The sequence below is a fragment of the Leucoraja erinacea genome, chromosome 3 (assembly GCF_028641065.1).
Source record: "Leucoraja erinacea ecotype New England chromosome 3, Leri_hhj_1, whole genome shotgun sequence".
Lineage (NCBI taxonomy): Eukaryota > Metazoa > Chordata > Chondrichthyes > Rajiformes > Rajidae > Leucoraja > Leucoraja erinaceus.
In genome coordinates, this window is record NC_073379.1 from 113157291 (window position 1) to 113179376 (window position 22086).

General features: G+C 43.2%; 1 protein-coding gene across 4 annotated transcripts in view; it reads left to right on the forward strand.

The window, feature by feature from the left end:
* atg10 (ATG10 autophagy related 10 homolog (S. cerevisiae)) overlaps positions 1-22086 on the forward strand; it is a 327510-nt gene that overhangs the window by 190688 nt on the left and 114736 nt on the right. The window contains exons 4-5 of one of the 4 annotated variants that reach the window (XM_055633405.1): positions 171-297; positions 3051-3148. The exons of the other annotated variants lie outside the window; for them this stretch is intronic. Of the exons in view, the coding sequence (XP_055489380.1) occupies positions 171-297; positions 3051-3148 (225 nt within the window). The remainder of the gene's footprint in view (positions 1-170; positions 298-3050; positions 3149-22086) is intronic. 4 annotated transcript variants of the gene reach the window in all.

The following is a 22086-nucleotide window of genomic DNA, read 5'->3' on the forward strand; positions in this document are numbered from 1 at the left end:
AAACATCCAGTGAATTGGCCTCCACTGCCTTCTGTGGCAGAGAATTCCACAGATTCACAACTCTCTGGATGAAAAAGTATTTCCTCATCTCAGTCCTAGAATTTAGAATAATGAAAGTTATAGTGAATGTTATGGCACGAACCTAAGCAAAGTTTTATCTTTAATTTCAGGTTAATGTGGTAAATGACACTGAGGAAGCCCAGGTCACAACGTCTGAGTTGATTCGATATGAATACCATGTGGTCTACTCGAGTAGCTACCAGGCACCTGTACTGTATTTCAGAGCTTGTTATACAGGTATGTTACGCTCAATGAAAATGACATTTAAGGCTCAGTTAACGTAACATTTAACCACTTAACGTTTAAACTATTCCTCCTACTTTAACATATTTGGATCATGGCTGACATCTTTGATCTATTTTGGTCCTAACCCTCTGGCCTTGGAGCCTTCTTCCCCCTTCATTTATCCGGTTTACTGGACTTGTCTGGCTTTTCCATTTCACATTTATTTTTCTGTTACATATATCTCCTTCACATAACCCTCCACACAATAACTTTCATACACTTGAACGGGCTTATAACCACCCACCTCACTGGTGAATCTGGCACTACCTGATTTGACCTAATCTTCCGTAATACAAATGTAGCCATTTTCCATTTTAATACATACACCCCTACTCATACACCCTCATGCAGCATGTCTGTCTAACGCATTACATTCTTACATTCTTGTTTTGCTGCCTACTTCTCCAAACAACATGTTCTAGCCACTGTTCCCTCTCTGTTGGCCTTCATGTGTGTTTTTCACACAGTGCTTGGCAAGTCTTGAACTCGAAAGCCACATCTTGCCGTTCACCTTCTGACTCTGAAAGAGCTTTGTCACACCTGAATGGGCCTGGATTATTGCTTCCATTATCCAACTTTTCCCACTGCCTCTCCTTTGGCCCTCCCACGCCACCCTGCTTCTTGCCTGGGCGCTCTGCCCTGCTCTGCCCTGCTCTGCCCTGCTCTGCCCTGCTCTGCCCTTCCCCTCTCACCCCGCTATCCCTTCCCCTGGGCCTCCATCCCTACCTAGCTTTGCCTCTCCTCTGGCCCTTTCACCTCATCATGCCTCTCCCCTGCCCTGCCTCTCCCTTTCCCAGTTCATCTTTCTCAATGTGATTTACTTGAATGTCATCAATTGATGTCTCAATGTCTGCAGGTTTTCTCCAGAATAGAATGACTTTGGGTAAATTAAAGTAAGATGTAAACATCAGCATGGTGCAATTTGGGAAACTTCCCTTTTTCAAGGCTTTGATGTGCAAGGAATTCAGTAAAAGTGCCCAGCCCCATCCCTTCTCAATTCATCAGTTGCTTCCAAAGTGCCTAAATACAGATTATTATCTTTAAATGGATTAAAAGCAGGAAATGCCCTGGGGCCCACCATATTTGGCAGAGTTAATGAGAATAGTTTTGGCCAGGAGATGCTAAGATGTATTTAGATCTATCTCGTTGCTCTGAGGGAAGAGAAACGTGTTTTTCTATTAATCATTTGACTTTTCGCCCTGACACAAGTGCTAACTGACCAAGATGTTCCTGTGGAAGTCCCAGTTTACACATTGGTTTGGGCCTTGTGCAGTTTGGTAGCAGCTGCCCCTTTGCTGCTTTTATGGACCGCTCATCGAGACGAGACCTTAGACTTTATAGATACAGCACGGACATAGGCCCTTCGGCCCAACGTGCCCTTGCAGACCAGCAATCAGCCTATACACTGACACTATCATGCGCTTGGGCAGCTTACACCCCAGCAGTATGAACTTTGACGTATAAATTCAAATAACCTTTGCTTTCCCTCTCTCTCCATCCCTCCCCTTCCCAATTCTCCGACCAGTCTGACTGTCTCAGACTACATTTTATCTCTGTTTGCTTAGTTGTTACCTTCTCCCAGCTAACAATGATCTACTCTACATTTTCCTTGAACTTATCCCCTTTGTCCTGTTTTCACACCTTACACTTCCTTATCTATGTAATACCCTCTTGCCTGACATCAGTCTGAAGAAGGGTCTTGACCCGATACCTCACACATTCCTTCTCTCCAGAGATGCTGCCTGTCCCGCTGAATTACTCCAGTATTTTGTCTATCTTGGGTCTAAACTAGCAAGTGTAGTTCTTTCCTACACAATACTATCATGCACACTAGGGACAATTTACAATTTTACTGAAGCCAATTAACCCACAAACCTGTGCATTTTTGGAGTGTGGGAGGAAGTGGTGAATCTCTGGAACTCTCTGCCACAGAGGGTAGTTGAGGCCAGTTCATTGGCTATATTTAAGAGGGAGTTAGATGTTGCCCTTGTGGCCAAGGGGATCAGAGGGTATGGAGAGAAGGCAGGTACGGGATACTGAGTTGGATGATCAGCCATGGTCATATTGAATGGCGGTGCAGGCTCGAAGGGCCAAATGGCCTACTCCTGCACCTAATTTCTATGTTTCTATGAAACCAGAGCACCCGGAGAAAACCCACGTGGTCTCAGGGAGGACGTACAAACTCTGTACAGACAGCACCCGTAGTGAGGATCGTACCTGGGTCTCTGGCACTGTAAGGCAGCAACTCTACCGCTGCACCACCATGGATGGGATGTTTTGCAGAATTTGATCAATATTGTTGGCATCACACTTTCTACCCTACATCCGTTACTGCTATTTTAGCCTGTATCTATTTCAGTATTGATAACTGCTGTATTAACTTTGTATACTCTGCCAATTGTTGTTTGCTGCAATAATTAAGCCACACACGAGATCAATTGTCTACAGCCCATTTATCCCCTACCACAAGAAACTTGCTGAAATGAAATGTGTTTCTACTCTAAATAGCAAAATTGAATAATTTGTTGAAGTGAATAATTGATAAATCGTTGAAAGGTTGACGAAACCATGGAGTTACAACTGATTTCATTGCGGTTACAACTTTTATTGTTAAGTGATGTATAAAAAGATCTCGGAGAATACATTTCATTCAGTGTCATTCTTGAGTTGTTAATTCATTAACTTAGCTTTTTTTAAAATTATAGATGGCAGAACTCTTGCATTAAAAGAAATTTGGGAAAGTGTTGATGAGTGTTACCAAGAAACCCTTTCTCAAGGACCCTGGAGCACTATTACACAACAGGTAATGAATCAATCATTTATACTGCAAAAGCTGTTCAAATCACTTTTACACATAAGCTGGAAATTTGAGAAAATTGATTATTGATTACTTCATGTTGGTCTACATTAACACCAAATTTTTAGGGTTCTTTCCTCTAAGGTATAACAATGAACTGCATTTGCATTTCAGTTCTTTAAAGGTGGTAGGATGAAATCTTCCACCTATATTCCTTCCTCCAGCTTCACAATTCACATATCTTCAGTCTGTATCTCACACATTTAGCTTTTCGTCTCTAGCTTTTGTCCAATCGTCTGCCTAGCAAAATCCCCTCTCACCTATATATATCTCACTCGGTAGCCTTTGTCCTTCCTCCACTTGCCTTCAAACTTCTTATCCCCCTCACCACAATCAGTCTGAAGAAGGGTCCCGACCTGAAATGTCACCTAGCTATGTTCTCCAGACATGCTACCTGACCCGCTGACACTTCATGTATTTTATTGTAAACCAGCACCTGTGTTTTGTGGCATTTCCTTCCTATGACAATACTATGACAATGGTGACCAGAACTGCACACACTATTTAATTCCTAAGGAATAGAACATAGAAACATAGAAATTAGGTGCAGGAGTAGGCCATTCGGCCCTTCGAGCCTGCACCGCCATTCAATATGATCATGGCTGATCATCCAACTCGGTATCCCGTACCTGCCTTCTCTCCATACCCCCTGATCCCCTTAGCCACAAGGGCCACATCTAACTCCCTCTTAAATATAGCCAATGAACTGGCCTCAACTACCCTCTGTGGCAGAGAGTTCCAGAGATTCACCACTCTCTGTGTGAAAAACGTTCTTCTCATCTCGGTTTTAAAGGATTTCCCCTTTATTCTTAAGCTGTGACCCCTTGTCCTGGAATATAAAGGTGTTTTATAAAGCTGTACCAAGATCTCCTTCCTCTTACACTCAATACACTGAGGTATGAAGACAAGCAGTCTATGTACCTTCTCCAATACTTTATCTACCTGTGCTGGCATCAGACATCTCTGGACCTGTACACTAAGTTCTCGTTTCTCGCTTCGATTAACTCCTTGTTTCTCAATGCTCCCAAGCAGCTTAACATTTTTGGTATCTGCCCCAAACTTCTTAGACTGCCCTAAAATGCATGACCTCACACATATCAGGATTAAATCGCATCGGCCATTGCTCTGCCCAATTTATCAGCTGATTCATATTATTCTGTAGGTTAAAATAGCCTTACCACCAATCTTTCCTGAGTCTCAGACTTTATTCAATTAAGATTCTCTCCCCCTAGTGTTAACCAACTGGCCTGTAATTGGATCATTTATTCCTGCTGCCCTTATTGAACAAGGTTACCACAGATCTAGGCTGATGTTCCAGTAGATTACCTGAGGAGATATTGTATTTCATGTCAGACCAGGACGCTGATTGTCTCTCAGACTGATGTAAAAGGAGAGAAGATGAGTTATTCAGTGTCCTGGCCAATCTTTATCCCCAAAACACTGTCACACTGGGAACCCTCAGCAGGTCATGTTGAATCTGTGGAACGAGAAACGGAACTCACTTTTCAGGTCAAAGACCGTTCATCATAACTGGGAAAGTGAGAAAAGTGACAAATGGAAAAGGTAAACGGACATCTCGGGATAGGGCCGGTTTTTCTAACAAGATTCCAATGGCTATGGAATTGTCTGTTGGATAGAGTAACAATCAGAGAGAAGGAAAACAGATCAAGAGGCTTGTAAGCTGTGAAATGCAGATCAGAGTTGTTGCTGAGACCTGAAACCAAAAGGACTATGCTGGAGGAAGGAACTGCAGATGCTGGTTTAAACTGATGATAGACACAAAGTGCTGGAGTAACCCAGCGAGAGGCAGCGTCTCTGGAGTAAACTGATGGGTGACGTTTCAGGTCGGGACTCTTCTTCAGACCCAATTTAGTACTACATACTATTATCTAAATGGTGGCCGACTAGGAAAAGGGGAGATGCAATGAGACCTGGATGTCATGGTACACCAGTCATTGAAAATAGGCATGCAGGTGCAGCAGGCAGTGAAGAAAGCGAATGGTATGTTAGCTTTCATAGCAAAAGGGTTTGAGTGTAGGAGCAGGGAGGTTCTACTGCAGTTGTACAGGGTCTTGAGACCACACCTGGAGTATTGCGTACAGTTTTGGTCTCCAAATCTGAGGAAGGACATTATTGCCATAGAGGGAGTGCAGAGAAGGTTCACCAGACTGATTCCTGGGATGTCAGGACTATCTTATGAAGAAAGACTGGATAGACTTGGTTTATACTCTCTAGAATTTAGGAGATTGAGAGGGGATCTTATAGAAACTTACAAAATTCTTAAGGGGTTGGACAGGCTAGATGCAGGAAGATTGTTCCCGATGTTGGGGAAGTCCAGGACAAGGGGTCACAGCTTAAGGATAAGGGGGAAATCCTTTAAAACCGAGATGAGAAGAAGTTTTTTCACACAGTGTGGTGAATCTCTGGAACTCTCTGCCGCAGAGGGTAGTCGAGGCCAGTTCATTGGCTATATTTAAGAGGGAGTTAGATGTGGCCCTTGTGGCTAAGGGGATCAGAGGGTATGGAGAGAAGGCAGGTACGGGATACTGAGTTGGATGATCAGCCATGATCATATTGAATGGCGGTGCAGGCTCGAAGGGCCGAATGGCCTACTCCTGCACCTAATTTCTATGTTTCTATGTTTCTATGTTTCTATACCCTCATGACCGAGAATATGGTCTCCATCAGGAAAATCTAAAGTCAGCATACCATTACCTGGAATTCTAAGTAGTGAAGGGGCTGGGATGTAGAGAGGAGTTGGAATGGAGAGAACAACTGCGGGTGCTGATCGTACGGAGTTTGTACGTTTTCCTCATGATCTCGTGGGTATTCTCCGTGATTTTCAGTTTCCTCCCACACTCCAATGATGGACAGGTTTGTAGATTAATTGGCTTGGTATAAGTCTAAATTGTTCCCAGTGTGTGTTGGATCGTGTTAATGTGCTGGGATCACTGGTCGGTGCTGACCCGGTGGGCTGAAGGGTCTGTTTCCGCACTGTATCTGTAAACTAAACCAATCAAAGGGGATGTCTCCAAGTTGAAGGTCAGATTGTGTTCTCAAAGGTGAACTGTTAGCAATATACATCATTGCGAGGCAATGATCAAGCTCTTCCAGTTATTGCAAATGATTTACAGGACTCTGTTCCCTATTCCCACACCTGTGAAGGTAAATACATTATTAACATTCTGTGCCAATGATTCTCCCTAGTATTGCCAGAGCAGCTGCAAGATAAGCATATTGACAATTCACAGCTGTGTACAGCAACTGCTTAACACTGTGCTTGCCAGTGAGAACATCTTTATTGCATGCCCAGTGGAAATGAGACACAAAATGCAAGGACAAAACATGTTTTATTGTCTGGCAAACTTCCCACAAGTGCATGGTGTTCCAAATGGAACCCATGTGGCCATTACAACTCCACATGTGAAGCTGAATGCTTCAGGAAATATGCCACTCTATAAATGTGCAGACTGTTTCAGATCACAGAAATCGTATCCACTATATTAATCCCCATTATTTATTGAGCAGTTCCATGGGCCTTTTTTTCTCAAGAGCAATGTTTTCAGTATTTCACTGATTGGTGGTTCTACCCAGCCTCTTCTGGTTGGCCAAGAGATTTAGATCAAGGGATGATAGACACAAAAAGCTGGAGTATCTCAGCGGGTCAGGCAGCAGCTCTGGAGAAAAGGGATAGGTGACGTTTTGGGTCGGGACCCTTCTTTAGACTATGAGGGAGAGGGGAACTAGAGATATGAAACGGCACAAAGAACACATGCTTGAAAGGTCAAGGGACGTTAGTGCCAAGGGGTGCATGCCTAAAGTAATTAAATCCAAACTAATTAAATATGACCAGTAGAAACAAGGAACTGCAAGTGTTGCTGTACACAAAAGGAGACAAAGTGCTGGAGTAACTCAACTGGTCAGGCAGCATCTCTGGACCAGGCCCTTCTTCACACTACCCAGTTACTTTGAATATATATACGGAAGAGCCCTCACTATTCGTTTTGATATTATTTACTAGCTTTCTCTCGATCAATGTTCTCTCTCCTTATTCACTGTTTAGTCTTTAACTGCTGACCCATGCAAAATTATTAGTCCTCTGATCTACCACAAGCCCTTGCTACATTCTGTGCTCATGTTTTTGATTTAACATTTTCCTTGATCTCCTTTGTTTAGCACATATGGTTCAAATTTCTCCTGAGATCTTTCTGCCCACTGACTTATCCCTTAGCCGATTTAACCAATCTTTTCCAGGCAACTCTACCTTTGTGCAATCGAAATTGCTCTCATTTGAGTTGGGGACATTGGTTATGAAGGCCAGGTGTTCAATCGGAGACTGTATCCAGAATTCTACCATATTGTGATCAGTGGCAGATTGTGAAACAACTATTTCATTACATCCAACAAATGTTATCCGAATCAGAAAGAGAAACTCGATGAATTCTGTGCCACTGTGGAATTCTCTGCAGCAGAAGGCAGTGGCGGCCAATTCACTGGATGTTTTCAAGAGTGACTTGGATATAGCTCTTAGGGTTAACGGAATCAAGGGATATGGGGAAAGGCAGGAACGGGGTACTGATTCTGGATGATCAGCCATGATCATATTGAATGGTGGTGCTGGCTCGAAGGGCCGAATGGCCTCCTCCTGCATCTATTTTCTATGTTTCTTTTCTATGTTTCTATGAGATAGATTATCCATCAGTGATTAAAAAAGTAGGTTTAAGTAAATATTAAATCAAAAGCTAGAGTTTAGTTTAGTTTAGTTCAGCTTAGTTTAGAGATACAGCACAGCAACAGGGCCTTAGGACCACCGAGTCCTCACCGACCAGCAATCCCCGCACATGAACACTATCCTACAGACACTATGGACAATTTTACATTGATTCCAATCCAATTAACTTGCAAACCTGCACGTCTTTGGAGTGTGGGAGGAAACCGAAGATCTCGCAGTAAACCCACGCAGGTCATGGGGAGAACATACAAACTCCGTACAGACAGCACCCGTTGTCGGGGAGCTTACAACATTACAAAAGTAATGGTAAAACAAGGGACTGGGATTCTTTTGGTATCAGTACTTAGAAATTCCCTAGAAATTATTAAAGGTGGAGAAAATTGATTACGACCGAAAACTGACAAGTAAGATCAAAACCAGCAGCATTTAACCTCTGAATGTATCAAATAGAAGGCTGGGGAAATGGTAGCTAATTTAAACCAATTCATGGCGGAGGAAACTGCAAACATTCAAACTGGATACGTTAGTTTCAAATGGGAGGGATAAACTTGTAATAATCCCTATCATAAGGGATGCATTATTGGGGGAAATAAAAGTAATGTAACTAATGACAAATAGGTGACCATGGCCCAGAGGCATACATGCAAGGGTTTAAAGGCACTCGCTGCAGAGATAGTTGTGTCAGTGGTGGAAGTTTTTCTAAACACACCGAGTTCCAGGATGATATCAACAAATCGGAAAACCCAACTATATCTCTCTTGCTCAAGAGCAGGGAATGGGATACTGTAGGCCAGTTACTTACCGTCTGTGATTCAGAAGATGCTGCAGTCCACAATCAAGGAAGAAGTAGCCAATCATTTCATGAAACTTATGAATCAAAACAAATTTTACTTGAGTTCTTCAAGGTTCATCATTTTTTTGAAGATATGACCAAAAAGATTGATGAGGGCAGAGCTGCAAACATTGTCGAATACCTTGCCTACATAGATACAATGTTCTGCATGGTAGGCTGCTCTGGAAGGTTAGATCACATGGGATCCAAGGAGAGATCGCTGAATGGATAGAAAATTAGCTTCATGGAAGGAAGCAGAGGTTGATGGTGGAAGGTTGCTTCTCGGACTGGAAACCTGTGACTGGCGGTGTGCCTCAGGGTTCAATGCGGGGTCCATTACTGCTTGATGTCTACAGCAATGCTTTGGATGAGAACGTACATGGCATGATCAGCAAGTAGGTGGTATTGTAGATAGTGAAGATGGTAGTCAAAGATTGCAGCATGATCTTGATCGGTTGGCCAGGTGATCCTTGGAATGGTTGCTGGAATTTAGTACAACATAATGTGAGGTGTTGGATTTTGGGATGTCTTACATAAGCAGGACCTACACAGTGAATGGTGGGGCTCTGGGGATTGTTGTAGAGCAGAGGGATTTAGGAATGCAGGTGCGTGGTTCTTTGAAAGTGACAATCACAGGTAGACAGGATGGTCAAAAAGGCTTTTGGCATATTAGCCTTTATAAGTCAGAGTATTGAGTATAGATGATGGGAGATTATGAGATTACGTTGCAGTGAGTTTTATATAAGATGTTGGTGAAGTCACATTTAGAGTATTATTGTGTTCAGTTTTGATCACCATTTTACAGGAAAGATGTAATCAAGCTGGAAAGTGTGCAGAGAAGATTGACGAGGATGTTATCGGGACTCGAGGGCCAGAGTTATTGGGAGAGATTGTGCAGACTAGGACTCTATTCCTTGGAGTGCAGGAGGAGGATGGGGTGGTCTTATAGAGGTGTACAAAATCATGAGAGGAGTAGATCGGGTAGATGCACAGAGTCTCCTCCCAAGGTAAATACAGATAGACACAGAATGCTGGTGTAACTCAGTGGGACAGGCAGCATCTCTGTAGAGAAGGAATGGGTGACGTTTATGGTCGAGACCCTTCAGACTGATTCAGACAAGGCAAATGCAGAGTCTTTTGCCCAGAGTCGGGGAATCAAAAACAAGAGGACATAGGATAAAGTGAGGGGTAACATTTTTACACAAATGATGGTGAATGTATGGAATGCGCTGCTGGAGGAGGTAGTTGAGACGGGTACTATCACAACATTTAATGAGCATTTAGACAGGTATGGATAGAACAGAGGGATATGTGCCAAACGCAGGCAGGTGGCATAGATCTAGTGTAGTTAGGGCATGTTGGTCAATGTGGGCAATTTGGGCCAAAGGACCTGTTTCCACGCTGTATTCTGTTATTGGCGGGAAACCTGCAGATATAATGTAGTTGGATTTTCAGAAGAAATTTGCTTTTGTGCCGCATGAAAATCTAGTTCAAAAGGTAAGAAAGGTGGATGAACTTAGAGCCTGGATTGACACCTGGAAGTATGATGTTGTGGCGATCAGTGAAACATGGTTGCAGGAGAGCTGTGATTGGAAACTAAATATTCCAGGATTTCGTTGCTTCAGTTGTGATAGAATTGGAGGGGCAAGAGGTGGAGGTGTTGCATTGCTTGTCAGGGAAGATATTACAGCAGTGCTTTGGCAGGATAGATTAGAGGGCTCGTCTAGGGAGGCTATTTGGGTGGAACTGAGAAGTGGGAAAGGGGTAGCAACACTTATAGGGGTGTATTATAGACCGCCAAATGGGGAGCGAGAATTGGAAGAGCAAATATGTAAGGAGATTGCAGATATTAGTAGTAAGCACAAGGTAGTGATTGTGGGAGATTTCAATTTTTCACACATAGATTGGGAAACACATTCTGTAAATGGGCTGGATGGGTTGGAGTTTGTAAAATGTGTGCAGGATAGTTTTTTGCAGCAATACATAGAAGTACCTACTAGAGAAGGGGCAGTGCTGGACCTCCTGTTAGGAAATGAGATGGGTCAGGTGGCAGAGGTATGCGTTGGGGAACAGTTCGGGACCAGTGATCATAATACCATTAGTTTCAATATAATTATGGAGAGGGTCAGAACTGGACCTAGGGTTGAGATTTTTGATTGGAGAAAGGCTAACTTTGAGGAGATGCGAAAGGATTTAAAAGGAGTAAATTGGGACAGTTTGTTTTATGGGAAAGATGTAGAAGAGAAATGGAAGACATTTAAAGGTGAAATTTTAAGAGTACAGAATCTTTATGTCCCTGTTCGGTTGAAAGGAAATAGTAAAAATTGGAAAGAGCCATGGTTTTCAAGGGAAATTGGACACTTGGTTCGGAAAAAGAGAGAGATCTACAATAATTATAGGCAGCATGGAGTAAATGAGGTGCTTGAGGAGTATAAAGAATGTAAAAAGAATCTTAAGAAAGAAATTAGAAAAGCTAAAAGAAGATATGAGGTTGCTTTGGCAAGTAAGGTGAAAGTAAATCCAAAGGGTTTCTACAGCTATATTAATAGCAAAAGGATAACGAGGGATAAAATAGGTCCATTAGAGAGTCAGAGTGGACAGCTATCTGCAGAGCCAAAAGAGATGGGGGAGATATTGAACAATTTATTTTCTTCGGTATTCACCAAGGAGAAGGATATTGAATTATGTGAGGTAAGTGAAACAAGTAGAGTAGCTATGGAAACTATGAGGTTCAAAGGCCCTTTTGAGAAATATAAAAGTGGATAAGTCTCCAGGTTCGGACAGGATATTCCCTAGGACATTGAGGGAAGTTGGTGTAGAAATAGCAGGGGCTATGACAGAAATATTTCAAATGTCATTAGAAACGGGAATAGTACTGGAGGATTGGCGTACTGCGCATGTTGTTCCATTGTTTAAAAAGGGGACTAAGAGTAAACCTAGCAATTATAGACCTGTTAGTTTGACGTCAGTGGTGGGCAAATTAATGGAAAGGATACTTAGAGATAATATATATAAGCATCTGGATAAACAGGGTCTGATTAGGAACAGTCAACATGGATTTGTGCCTGGAAGGTCATGTTTGACTAATCTTCTTGAATTTTTTTAAAAGGTTACTCGGGAAATTGATGAGGGTAAAGCAGTGGATGTTGTATATATGGACTTCAGTAAGGCCTTTGACAAGGTTCCTCATGGAAGGTTGGTTAAGAAGGTTCAATGGTTGGGTATTAATGGTGGAGTAGCAAGATGGATTCAACAGTGCTGAATGGGAGATGCCAGAGAGTAATGGTGGATGGTTGTTTGTCAGGTTGGAGGCCAATGACTAGTGGGGTGCCTCAGGGATCTGTGTTGGGTCCACTGTTGTTTGTCATGTACATCAATGATCTGGATGATGGTGTGGTAAATTGGATTAGTAAGTATGCAGATGATACTAAGATAGGTGGGGTTGTGGATAATGAAGTAGATTTTCAAAGTCTACAGAGAGATTTATGCCAGTTGGAAGAGTGGGCTGAAAGATGGCAGATGGAGTTTAATGCTGATAAGTGTGAGGTGTGACATATTGGCAGGACAAATCAAAATGGGACGTACATGGTAAATGGTAGGGAATTGAAGAATGCCGAGGGATCTGGGAATAACTGTGCACAGTTCCCTGAAAGTGGAATCTCATGTAGATAGGGTGGTAAAGAAAGCTTTTGGTGTGCTGGCCTTTATAAATCAGAGCATTGAGTATAGAAGTTGCGATGTAATGTTAAAATTGTACAAGGCATTGGTGAGGCCAATTCTGGAGTATGGTGTACAATTTTGGTCGCCTAATTATAGGAAGGATGTCAACAAAATAGAGAGAGTACAGAGGCGATTTACTAGAATGTTGCCTGGGTTTCAGCAACTAAGTTACAGAGAAAGGTTGAACAAATTAGGTCTTTATTCTTTGGAGTGCAGAAGGTTAAGGGGGGACTTGATAGAGGTTTTTAAAATGATGAGAGGGATAGACAGAGTTGATGTGGACAAGCTTTTCCCTTTGAGAATAGGGAAGATTCAAACAAGAGGACATGACTTGAGAATTAAGGGACAGAAGTTTAGGGGTAACATGAGGGGGAACTTCTTTACTCGGAGAGTGGTAGCGGTGTGGAATGAGCTTCCAGTGGAAGTGGTGTCGGCAGGTTCGTTGGTATCATTTAAAAATAAATTGGATAGTTATATGGACGGGAAAGGAATGGAGGGTAATGGTCTGAACGCAGGTATATGGGACTAGGGGAAAATACGTGTTCGGCACGGACTAGAAGGGCCGAGATGGCCTGTTTCCGTGCTGTAATTGTTATATGGTTATATGGTAAGACTAATATTGAGATAAGTATGTCAGGAACTGCAGATGCTGGAAAATCGAAGGTAGACCAAAATGCTGGAGAAACTCAGCGGGTGAGGCAGCATCTATGGAGCGAAGGAAATAGGCAACGTTTCGGGTCAAAACTTTCTGAAGAAGGGTTTCGACCTGAAGCGTTGCCTATTTCCTTCACGCCATAGATGCTGCGGCACCCGTTGAGTTTCTCCAGCATTTTTGTCTACCAACATGAATTGAAGGCTGGTTATCATATAGAAGGCTGAGAGTTCAATTGAATGGGAGAAGTATATAAAAGTATACAAAATGGTGAGAGACATAGATAGGATAGACAGTCAGAACCTTTTTCCCAGGGTAGAAATATCAAAGACTAGAGAGCGGGGGGGGGGGGGGGGGGGGGGTGCCCCGGGGGGGGGGGTTGGGGGGGGGGGGGGGGGGGCATTATGATAGTGGCATTCAAGAGGCTTTTGGATAGGTACATGGATATGAATAGAGGGATAAAGATTGCATGCAGGCAGATGAAATCAGTTCATCTCGGCAGTGTGTTTTGGCATAGACATTGGCATGGACTGTACTGTGCTATGCTCCAAATGGATTTTTTATGGACTGGAAAGAGGCTCGTTCAAGGATCATTCCTCGGCACTCAATCATTTATCATCTGTGTTAATGACTTGGTGAATGGGGCAGAGAGTAAGGTTTTCCATGTCTGCTGATGACACAGAAATAAGTGACAGAACATGCTGTGATGACCATATGTAGACCCTTTCCTTTTTCCCCAATTAGCATTGATGGGCAAAATGGTCCCGATGAATGTCGGGGTCAGTGGGGCAAAGGTCTCTTTGCTGTGCTGCACAAGACTGACTGACAAAGCATTTACTTGGGTAAAGACCTTCTGCAGTGTGTGCAGCTAATGAATTGTTTACAATGATATAAAGATGAATGGAGGTGTTTATTATCTCAATCGTTTAGTTGCCTGTAATTGCCCACTTTTGATTTTACATGTATTTTCACACTATATAATCTTAGGCTAAATTATTTGAGTAAGTTATGATATTTTGCAGGCTAATTGTAAAATCTGTTTGATAACTCCAAATAACGTCTATTTCTTTTGATGTTTACTTCTGAGCCTGGCAATTACATTTTTAACAAACCATCTGAGGAAATGAATGGCACTTACTCCACTCGTATTCCTGATAACCCAACTGATTGTTGGCTTTTGTCTCAGTGGGAATCTCGCTTGAGCCGTCATTCATCCATTTTATGTGTACCAACCTCCAGTAACTTGCCTTAACTGCTTTCGTTTTAAATACTGTAAACACACAGCTGTTTAATGAAACTTCTGAAACATTGCTGGAAATCTCCATGGGCACTTCCTGGTGGCTCGTAATGACGCCAAATGCCACACCTGGCAAGATGCTCCCACTGAAAGGGCCAATTCTAACGTGGATTTAAAACTGTTAACTATTTGAGTCCTGCAGTGCCTCTCTAGAAACATGCCCAAAAAGTTTTATTTTACAAAACGAACATTTCACATTTCGCTAATTTCAATTAACTATTGTGTAGGAAAGAACTGCAGATGCTGGTTTAAATCAACGATAGACACAAAATGCTGGGTTTTATCGAGAAGGGTCTCGACCGAAAATGCCACCCATTCCTTATCTCCAGATATGCTGCGTGTCCCGCTGAGTTACTCCAGCATTTTGTGTCTATCTTCGAATTAACTATTGACACATGCTAAATTTTGCATTGCAAATAATTCAAACAGTGAAAGGCCTGGATAAAGTGGGTGTGGAGAGGATGTTTCCACTAGTGGGAGAGTCTAGGACCAGAGGTCAAAGCCTCAGAAATAAAGGACGATCCTTTAGGAAGGAGATGATTACCAATCCACAATTGAAGATTACCTGTTTCAAAGTGCCAAAGAGATTGTTTTGACATGCAAACTATGTACTGTAAGTCTTCAAAAGATCCAATCGACCTCTTTCAGGCCTCTGCTGATTTCAAGCCATGTTGCTGTGAAGCCATTTGATTTAAACTAAGTGAAGCAGGGCTGCCAACGTTGGGTTAGAGTTGTGAGTGAGAAATTGCGAGGGAGAGTAGCGACCGAGGGGGGGAAGGTGTGGGAGAGGGGTGTCCCCCCTCCCTTGGGAGGGAGGTATTGCATTTTTCAGCTTGAAATTGTGCAATCTGGTCCATACTGTAGCAAGTATTTTAACTTGCACTTGAATGCAACATTTATGCTTTAAATTGGATTAGGTATGAATAAGGTTAGGTTAAATTACATTCCTAATAACATCCCACAGTAGAGCCAGGCTCTGATCAACAGATGCAGCACATGAATGATCTTAGTATATTCAGGTATGGAAATCAGATTATAATTCATGCTGTTATGCATATATATAGAGAAACAAAAACATAGAAACAAGGCAAGAGGAGTCAGACTTCCATCACTGTTCTGCACAAATAAAATCAATCAACCTTACCCTTTGACTATAGAAACAAGATGAAAATAATGCCACACATTCAATCGTATATGGTTCAATGAAATTAAGATATATATGTAAAACATATATATGGAAACAGGCCCTTCAGCCCACCAAGTCCACACTGACCAGCAATCTACCATACACCAGTTCCATCCTACACGCCAGGGAAAATTTACAGAAGCCAATTAACCTACAAACCTGCACTTCTTTCGGATGTGGGGGAAACCTCTGTCAAGGAGAAGCTATACTTCACCCTCGTTAGACCTCATTTGGACTACGCAGTTGCAGCATGGGACCCATACACAAATAAAAACATTTCTTCCATCGAACGTGTCCAAAGACAGGCAGCTCGACTTGTTACTAACACCTATGAGAGAAGATTGAGAGGGGATCTTATAGAAACTTACAAAATTCTTAAGGGGTTGGACAGGCTAGATGCAGGAAGATTGTTCCCGATGTTGGGGAAGTCCAGAACAAGGGGTCACAGTTTAAAGATAAAGGGGAAATCCTTTAGGACTGAGATGAGAAAAACATTTTTTACACAGAGAGTGGTGAATCTCTGGAATTCTCTGCCACAGAAGGTAGTTGAGGCCAGTTCATTGGCTATATTTAAGAGGGAGTTAGATGTGGCCCTTGTGGCTAAAGGGATCAGGGGGTATGGAGAGAAGGCAGGTACAGGATACTGAGTTGGATGATCAGCCATGAACATATTGAATGGCGGTGCAGGTTCGAAGGGCCGAATGGCCTACTCCTGCACCTATTTTCTATGTTTCTATGAGAGAGAAGCGAGTGTCACCAAACTTCTGAATTCTCTGGGGTGGAACCCTTTCCAAGACAGACATGAAACTCACCGTTTGACCTGTTTTTACAAAATGTTAAATGGTCAGCTCGACATAGACTACAAGCCCTACACCAAACCCAAACCAATTAGGAGCAGACGAGGGCATTCGATCCAATTTGTGATCCCAGCTACAAAGACAGATGAGTACAACAATTTGTTCTTCCCCCGCACAATTAAAGCATGGAATAATCTCCACCCAACTATAGTTACCCAACCAGAGGCAACTACATTTAAAGTAGCTCTTTCTTCCCAATAACCCTTTCTGGCTTAAGCCCTCCCTTCACCACCTCCAGTTTAAATTCCATTTGGAATATTTTGGAGGACCAAGAAACCAAGAACCAAGAAAAAAACGGAATATCCAGAGAAAACCCATGTGGTCATAGGGAGAATGTACAAATACTGTACAGACAGCACCCTAGTCGGGATCAAATCTGGGTCTGTGGTGCTGTAAGGCAGCAACTCTACCGCTGTGCCACCATGCGCCCCATTAAATTATGTTTTCTGTAATATATTTATTATGGTGTCACGTCAATAAAGATGAACACGTGATTCTGATTTCTGCCCTTAGTTGGATAACACACATTGCGTTTTATGGCTGGTTTTCAACCTCTTCAGTCTGAAGGTCTAGACCCGAAATATCACCTATTCTTTCTCTCCAGAGATGCTGCCTGTCCTGCTGAGTTATTCCAGGTTTTAATGTCAATCTTCAGTTTAAACCACCATCTGCAGTTCCTTCCTACACTCTTTCTTGAGCGAAACAGGTCCTATTCTCATAATATTATTCACCTCAATTAAGTCTTTGTTGCAGAGAATTCAATCCCAGTTATCAAATCTTTCTTCAAAGTGAAAAAAAAATTCCTGCCCTGCCAACATCTTCATAAATCAGTTTGGATCCTCTCCAGAGCAATTGCGCCCTTTCTACAATGTGTCATAGTCTTACAGCATGGAAACAGGCCCTTCATCCCAACTTGTTCATGCAGATCAAGATGCCCTATCTAAACTAGTCCCATTTATCCGCATTTGGCCCATATGCCTTTAAACCTTGTGTGTGTGTGTGAGTGTGAGTGTGTGTGAGAGTGTGTGTGTGCGCCAGTGTGTGTGAGTGAAGCGGCGACAACATCCAGAGTGAGCAGAGACTTGGCGATGCCCCCCACTCCCCCGGGAATGCTGGCCGGCCCATGTGCTCTGGGTCCAGCTGGGGTCAGGGAAAGGTGAGGGTCAGTGATCTGGGGGTCCGGGGGGGAGGCGAGGGTCAGTGACCTGAGGGTCGGGCATCGGAGCGGTGCCTCCACTCACCCGGACATTCCGTTCCTGTCTCCGGGCCGGGGTTAAAACACCATGGGGTGTGGACAGAGCGGTCGACGGACACAGAGCCGCCGGAGGTGAGGGTGGGGGGTGTGAGCGGTGCCTCAGGGGTCGATGCTGGGACCACCGCCGTGTCTCATCTATCACACCATCTGCACGGGAGAAACAAAACTACTTTTTATCCCCCCAAATCATCTGCGGGCCGGTAGTTTGACAGCCCTGCTTTCAACCAATGCCCACTTGTTCTTGAATCACACATCCCTGGAAAGACTATGCATTCACCTTATATATTCCCCTCATGCTTTTTACTCGCCTCTAAATTTTGAATTTGCAGCACCTGCAGATTTTGGTTCCCTGAATGTCAAATGTTCTGCAGTTTGCCATTGCCATTCTGAAGAAGGGTTTCAGCCCGAAACGTTGCCTATTTCCTTCGCTCCATAGATGCTGCTGCACCCGCTGATTTTCTCCAGCATCTTTGTGTACCTTGCCATTTTAAATAGTGTGCTTCAGAGTCTAAGACAATTAAATTGCTTGTTCTTTATGGGGAAATCCGCCAACAGAAAACTATTCTCACTGGTGAGTGTGGAGGGGATCTGGAAGCCTTAGGTGAATTGAATTGGTGGTGACTTTATTTATTTATTTATTAGAAATTTGAGAGTGAGAATTTTGTGATCAGCGTGAGAGCGTGAGAATTTCATGAAATGCGTGAGTCTCACACTCAATGCGTGAGAGTTGGCAGCCCTGAGTGAAGTGACATTTATTCATTCGCCGTTCTTATCCTTCACGTTCGAAAACATTCTTTTATCCTTTGATTCAGCGAAAACCATCCAGTGAAACAAAATGGGAGGACTCGGGACATGGAAGAACACGGCACAAAAACATTAGCCCACAATGTCCATGCCGAATATCTTGCCAAGTTAAACTAATCTCATTTGCCTGCACATAATCCATATCCCTCCGTCTCCTGCATATCCATGTGTCATATCTGTCTCCACCACCATCCCTGGCAGCATTTACCAGGCACTCACCAACAATTTAATTCAGAATTAAAGGACTCTTTTAGGAAGGAGATGAGGAGAAATGTCTTTAGTCAGAGGGTGGTGAATCTATGGAATTATTTGCCACAGCAGGCTGTGGAGGCCAAGTCAGTGGATATATTAAGGCAGAAATAGATGGATTCTTGATTAGTACAGGTATCAAGGGTTATGGGGAGAAGGCAGGAGAAAGGGGTTAGAGGGGAGAGATAGATCAGCCATGATTCAATGGCGGAATAGACTTGATGGGCTGAATGGCCTAATTCTGCTCCTATCATGTATGACTGAAGCTTTTTATGTTAGAACATGATCAATGAATGTGATTCTGTTTCCAGTCAAGTCTGTAACTCTGAGCATAATTTTGTTGGTGACATTATTTTCCTGATTGAATAGGAAATTACATATCTGTTAACAGTATGCTGATATTGAATCCAAGTTCATAATAGTTAGGAGCAGAATTAAGCCATTCGGCCCATCAGGTCTACTCCTGCATTCAATCATGGCTGATCTATCTCTCCCTCCTAACCCCATTCTCCTGCCATCTCCCCATAACCCTATCTCTGCCTTAAGAATATCCATTGACTTGGTCTCCACAGCCTACTGTGGCAATGAATTCCACAGAGGAGGTAGTTGAGGCTGGGACTATCCCATCGTTTAAGAAACAAACAGGGACATGGATAGGACAGGTTTGGAGGGATATGGACCAAGCGCAGGTAAGTGGGACTAGAGTAGCTGGGATATTGTTGGCCAGTGTGGGCGAGTTGGGCCGAAGGGCCTGTTTCCACACTGTATGACTCTATGACTGTGACTCTTATTCTCAATGGCTTGAACAATGAAGGCAAGCATACCATATCCCTTCTTGACCATTCTATCTACTAGTGTTGCCACTTTCAGGGAGTTATGGACTTCGACCCCAAGATCCCTTTGTACATCAATGCTGTGAGAGTCATGCCATTAATTGTAGATTTTCCCCTTACATTCGACATCCCAGAGTGCAACACCTCACCGTTGCTTGGATTAAACTCCACCCATTTCTGTAGCTGATCTATATCCCGCTGTATACTTTGACATCCATCCTCATAGTCTGCTATCCCAGCAATCCTGGTGTCATCTGCAACTTACTAACCATGTCATTTATATATAAACACAAACAACAGAGGTTCTGGCACAGATCACTGCGGAACTTCACTGGTCACAGACCTCCAGCCTAAATACTGTCCTTCCACCACAACCCTCTGTCTGGTATCAGTAAGCCAGTTCCGAATCCGTACGACCAAGTCACAGTTAATTCTGTGCATCTCAATCTTCTGGTTCAACCTACTGTGGGGGACTTTAACAATTCTATATTACTAAAAGTCTGATCTTGACTGCTTTTGGCCCACTGTGCTGCGATTTCCGAGAGAACGCCACTACCTACGGCCGTCATGTTTGGCCACCTCGCTCAGAGCCCCCTTCCACCTTCCTGGACAGGAGGAATTTTCCCATTGATGACAAATCAGAGAGATATTGTTTTTTTTTAATCACGAGTCTCTCTGCTGCCCCTGCTGGAGGGAGGGGGAGGGACTATAAAACCAGGAAGTGGTGTGCCTCACTCGGTCTCTGCAAGATGGATGAAGCCAAAGGGTCACGTCTCTCTGAGCTCTGAATAACACTGAACACATGTCTACTCAACTGTGGGTCCCCTTAATGTGGTTTGAAAATGAAAATATGGTTTGTTTGAAGTAAAAAGGCACTGCCTGCAAATGGTTGTTTTGGTGCTTTTGCAAAGTTAAAAGGCACTACTTACTGCAAATGGTGGCTTGGGTTCTTTGGTTTGAAGTTGAAAGGCACTTCTTACTGCAAATGGTGGCGGGTGCTTTGGTTTGTGGTTAAAAGGCACTACTTACTGCAAATGCACTTACTTCCTGTTTGCATTGTATATTGATTTAAGATAAAATGCTACCACTTACGGCTGTGATTTTTGGCCATCTTACTCAGTCCCCCCTCCTCTGAGCAGGTGCAGAGAATTCTTCCCGTTAATGAAAAATAAAAGTGTTATTAGTGTTTAAAAAATGTTGAGAATCTCTCTCCTGTCAATCATGCCCTGAAAGCCACACCTTTTCCGGTGGGAGGGGGAGGGGTTATAAAACCCAGAAATGTGGGTGTGGCTCAGTCTCTGCATGATGGGGGAGGGAGAGGTCATGACTGTCTGAGCTGTGAATCAACTGAACACAGTGAATGTCTACAGAACTGTGAGTTTGGTGTTTTGTGTGGTTTTATGGTGGTTTCACCCTGCATGAAATGGTATGAAGCTGCATTTGAATTTGGTTGCTGCATTTGAATTTGGAGTCCTTGCACCCTGCTCATAGTGGTAAGAAACTGCACTTGAATATGGTTGCCTTGCACCCTGCTTGAAATGGAATTTCAAGGAATAGTCATGAGTCAACTGCCAGCCCACCAGCCGAGAGTGAGCTGCCAGCAGATCAGGCTTGAGGGACTGAGCTGCCACCCCAAGAATCCAGAAAGCCCCCACTGGCCACCAATATTGGAATTGGTGGAGAGGTGGAATATTGTGTCGGGGGACCAGCCCTCCCGTGTGAACATGGGACTCAACGGGTCCCACTTAGTCTAGTATATATTGTAAATAGCTGGGGTCCCAGCACTGAGCCTTGCAGTACCCCACTAGTCACTGCCTGCCATTCTGAAAAGGACCCGTTTACTCCTACTCTTTGCTTCCTGTCTGCCAGCCAGTTCTCTATCCACATCAATACTGAACCCCCAATACCGTGTGCTTTAAGTTTGTATACTAATCTCTTATGTGGGACCTTGTCAAAAACCTTCTGGAAGTCCAGATACACCACATCCACTGGTTCTCCCTTATCCACTCTACTAGTTACATCCTCGAAAAATTCTACAAGATTCGTCAGACATGATTTACCTTTTGACTCTTGAAATGTACTTACATTATCTAAGATTATGTAGACTTCTTGCAATATCTTTAAGAGAGAGAATGCATTTCGTTGTCTCTGTACTGTACTGTACTGTACACTGACAATGACAATTAAAATTGAATCTGAATCTGAGATCCTGTTTTAAGTAATTGAACATCCCAGTATTTTTGTGTTAGTTTGTTCCCAGAAGGAAACTGGTTCTTCCTTCAATGTCTGGCTGCTAGAATCAATTTGACAGTAGATATCAGTTCCAAGTCTAACAATGGGATGTTTAGTTACCTAAAACAAAATCTGCAATGGGATCCGTTCTGTGACTAATGCACAAATCTGGTTGGGGAAATAGAAGTGTTTTCAATGAGAAATATCTGCCTTAAAATAATTTTCACCCACATCA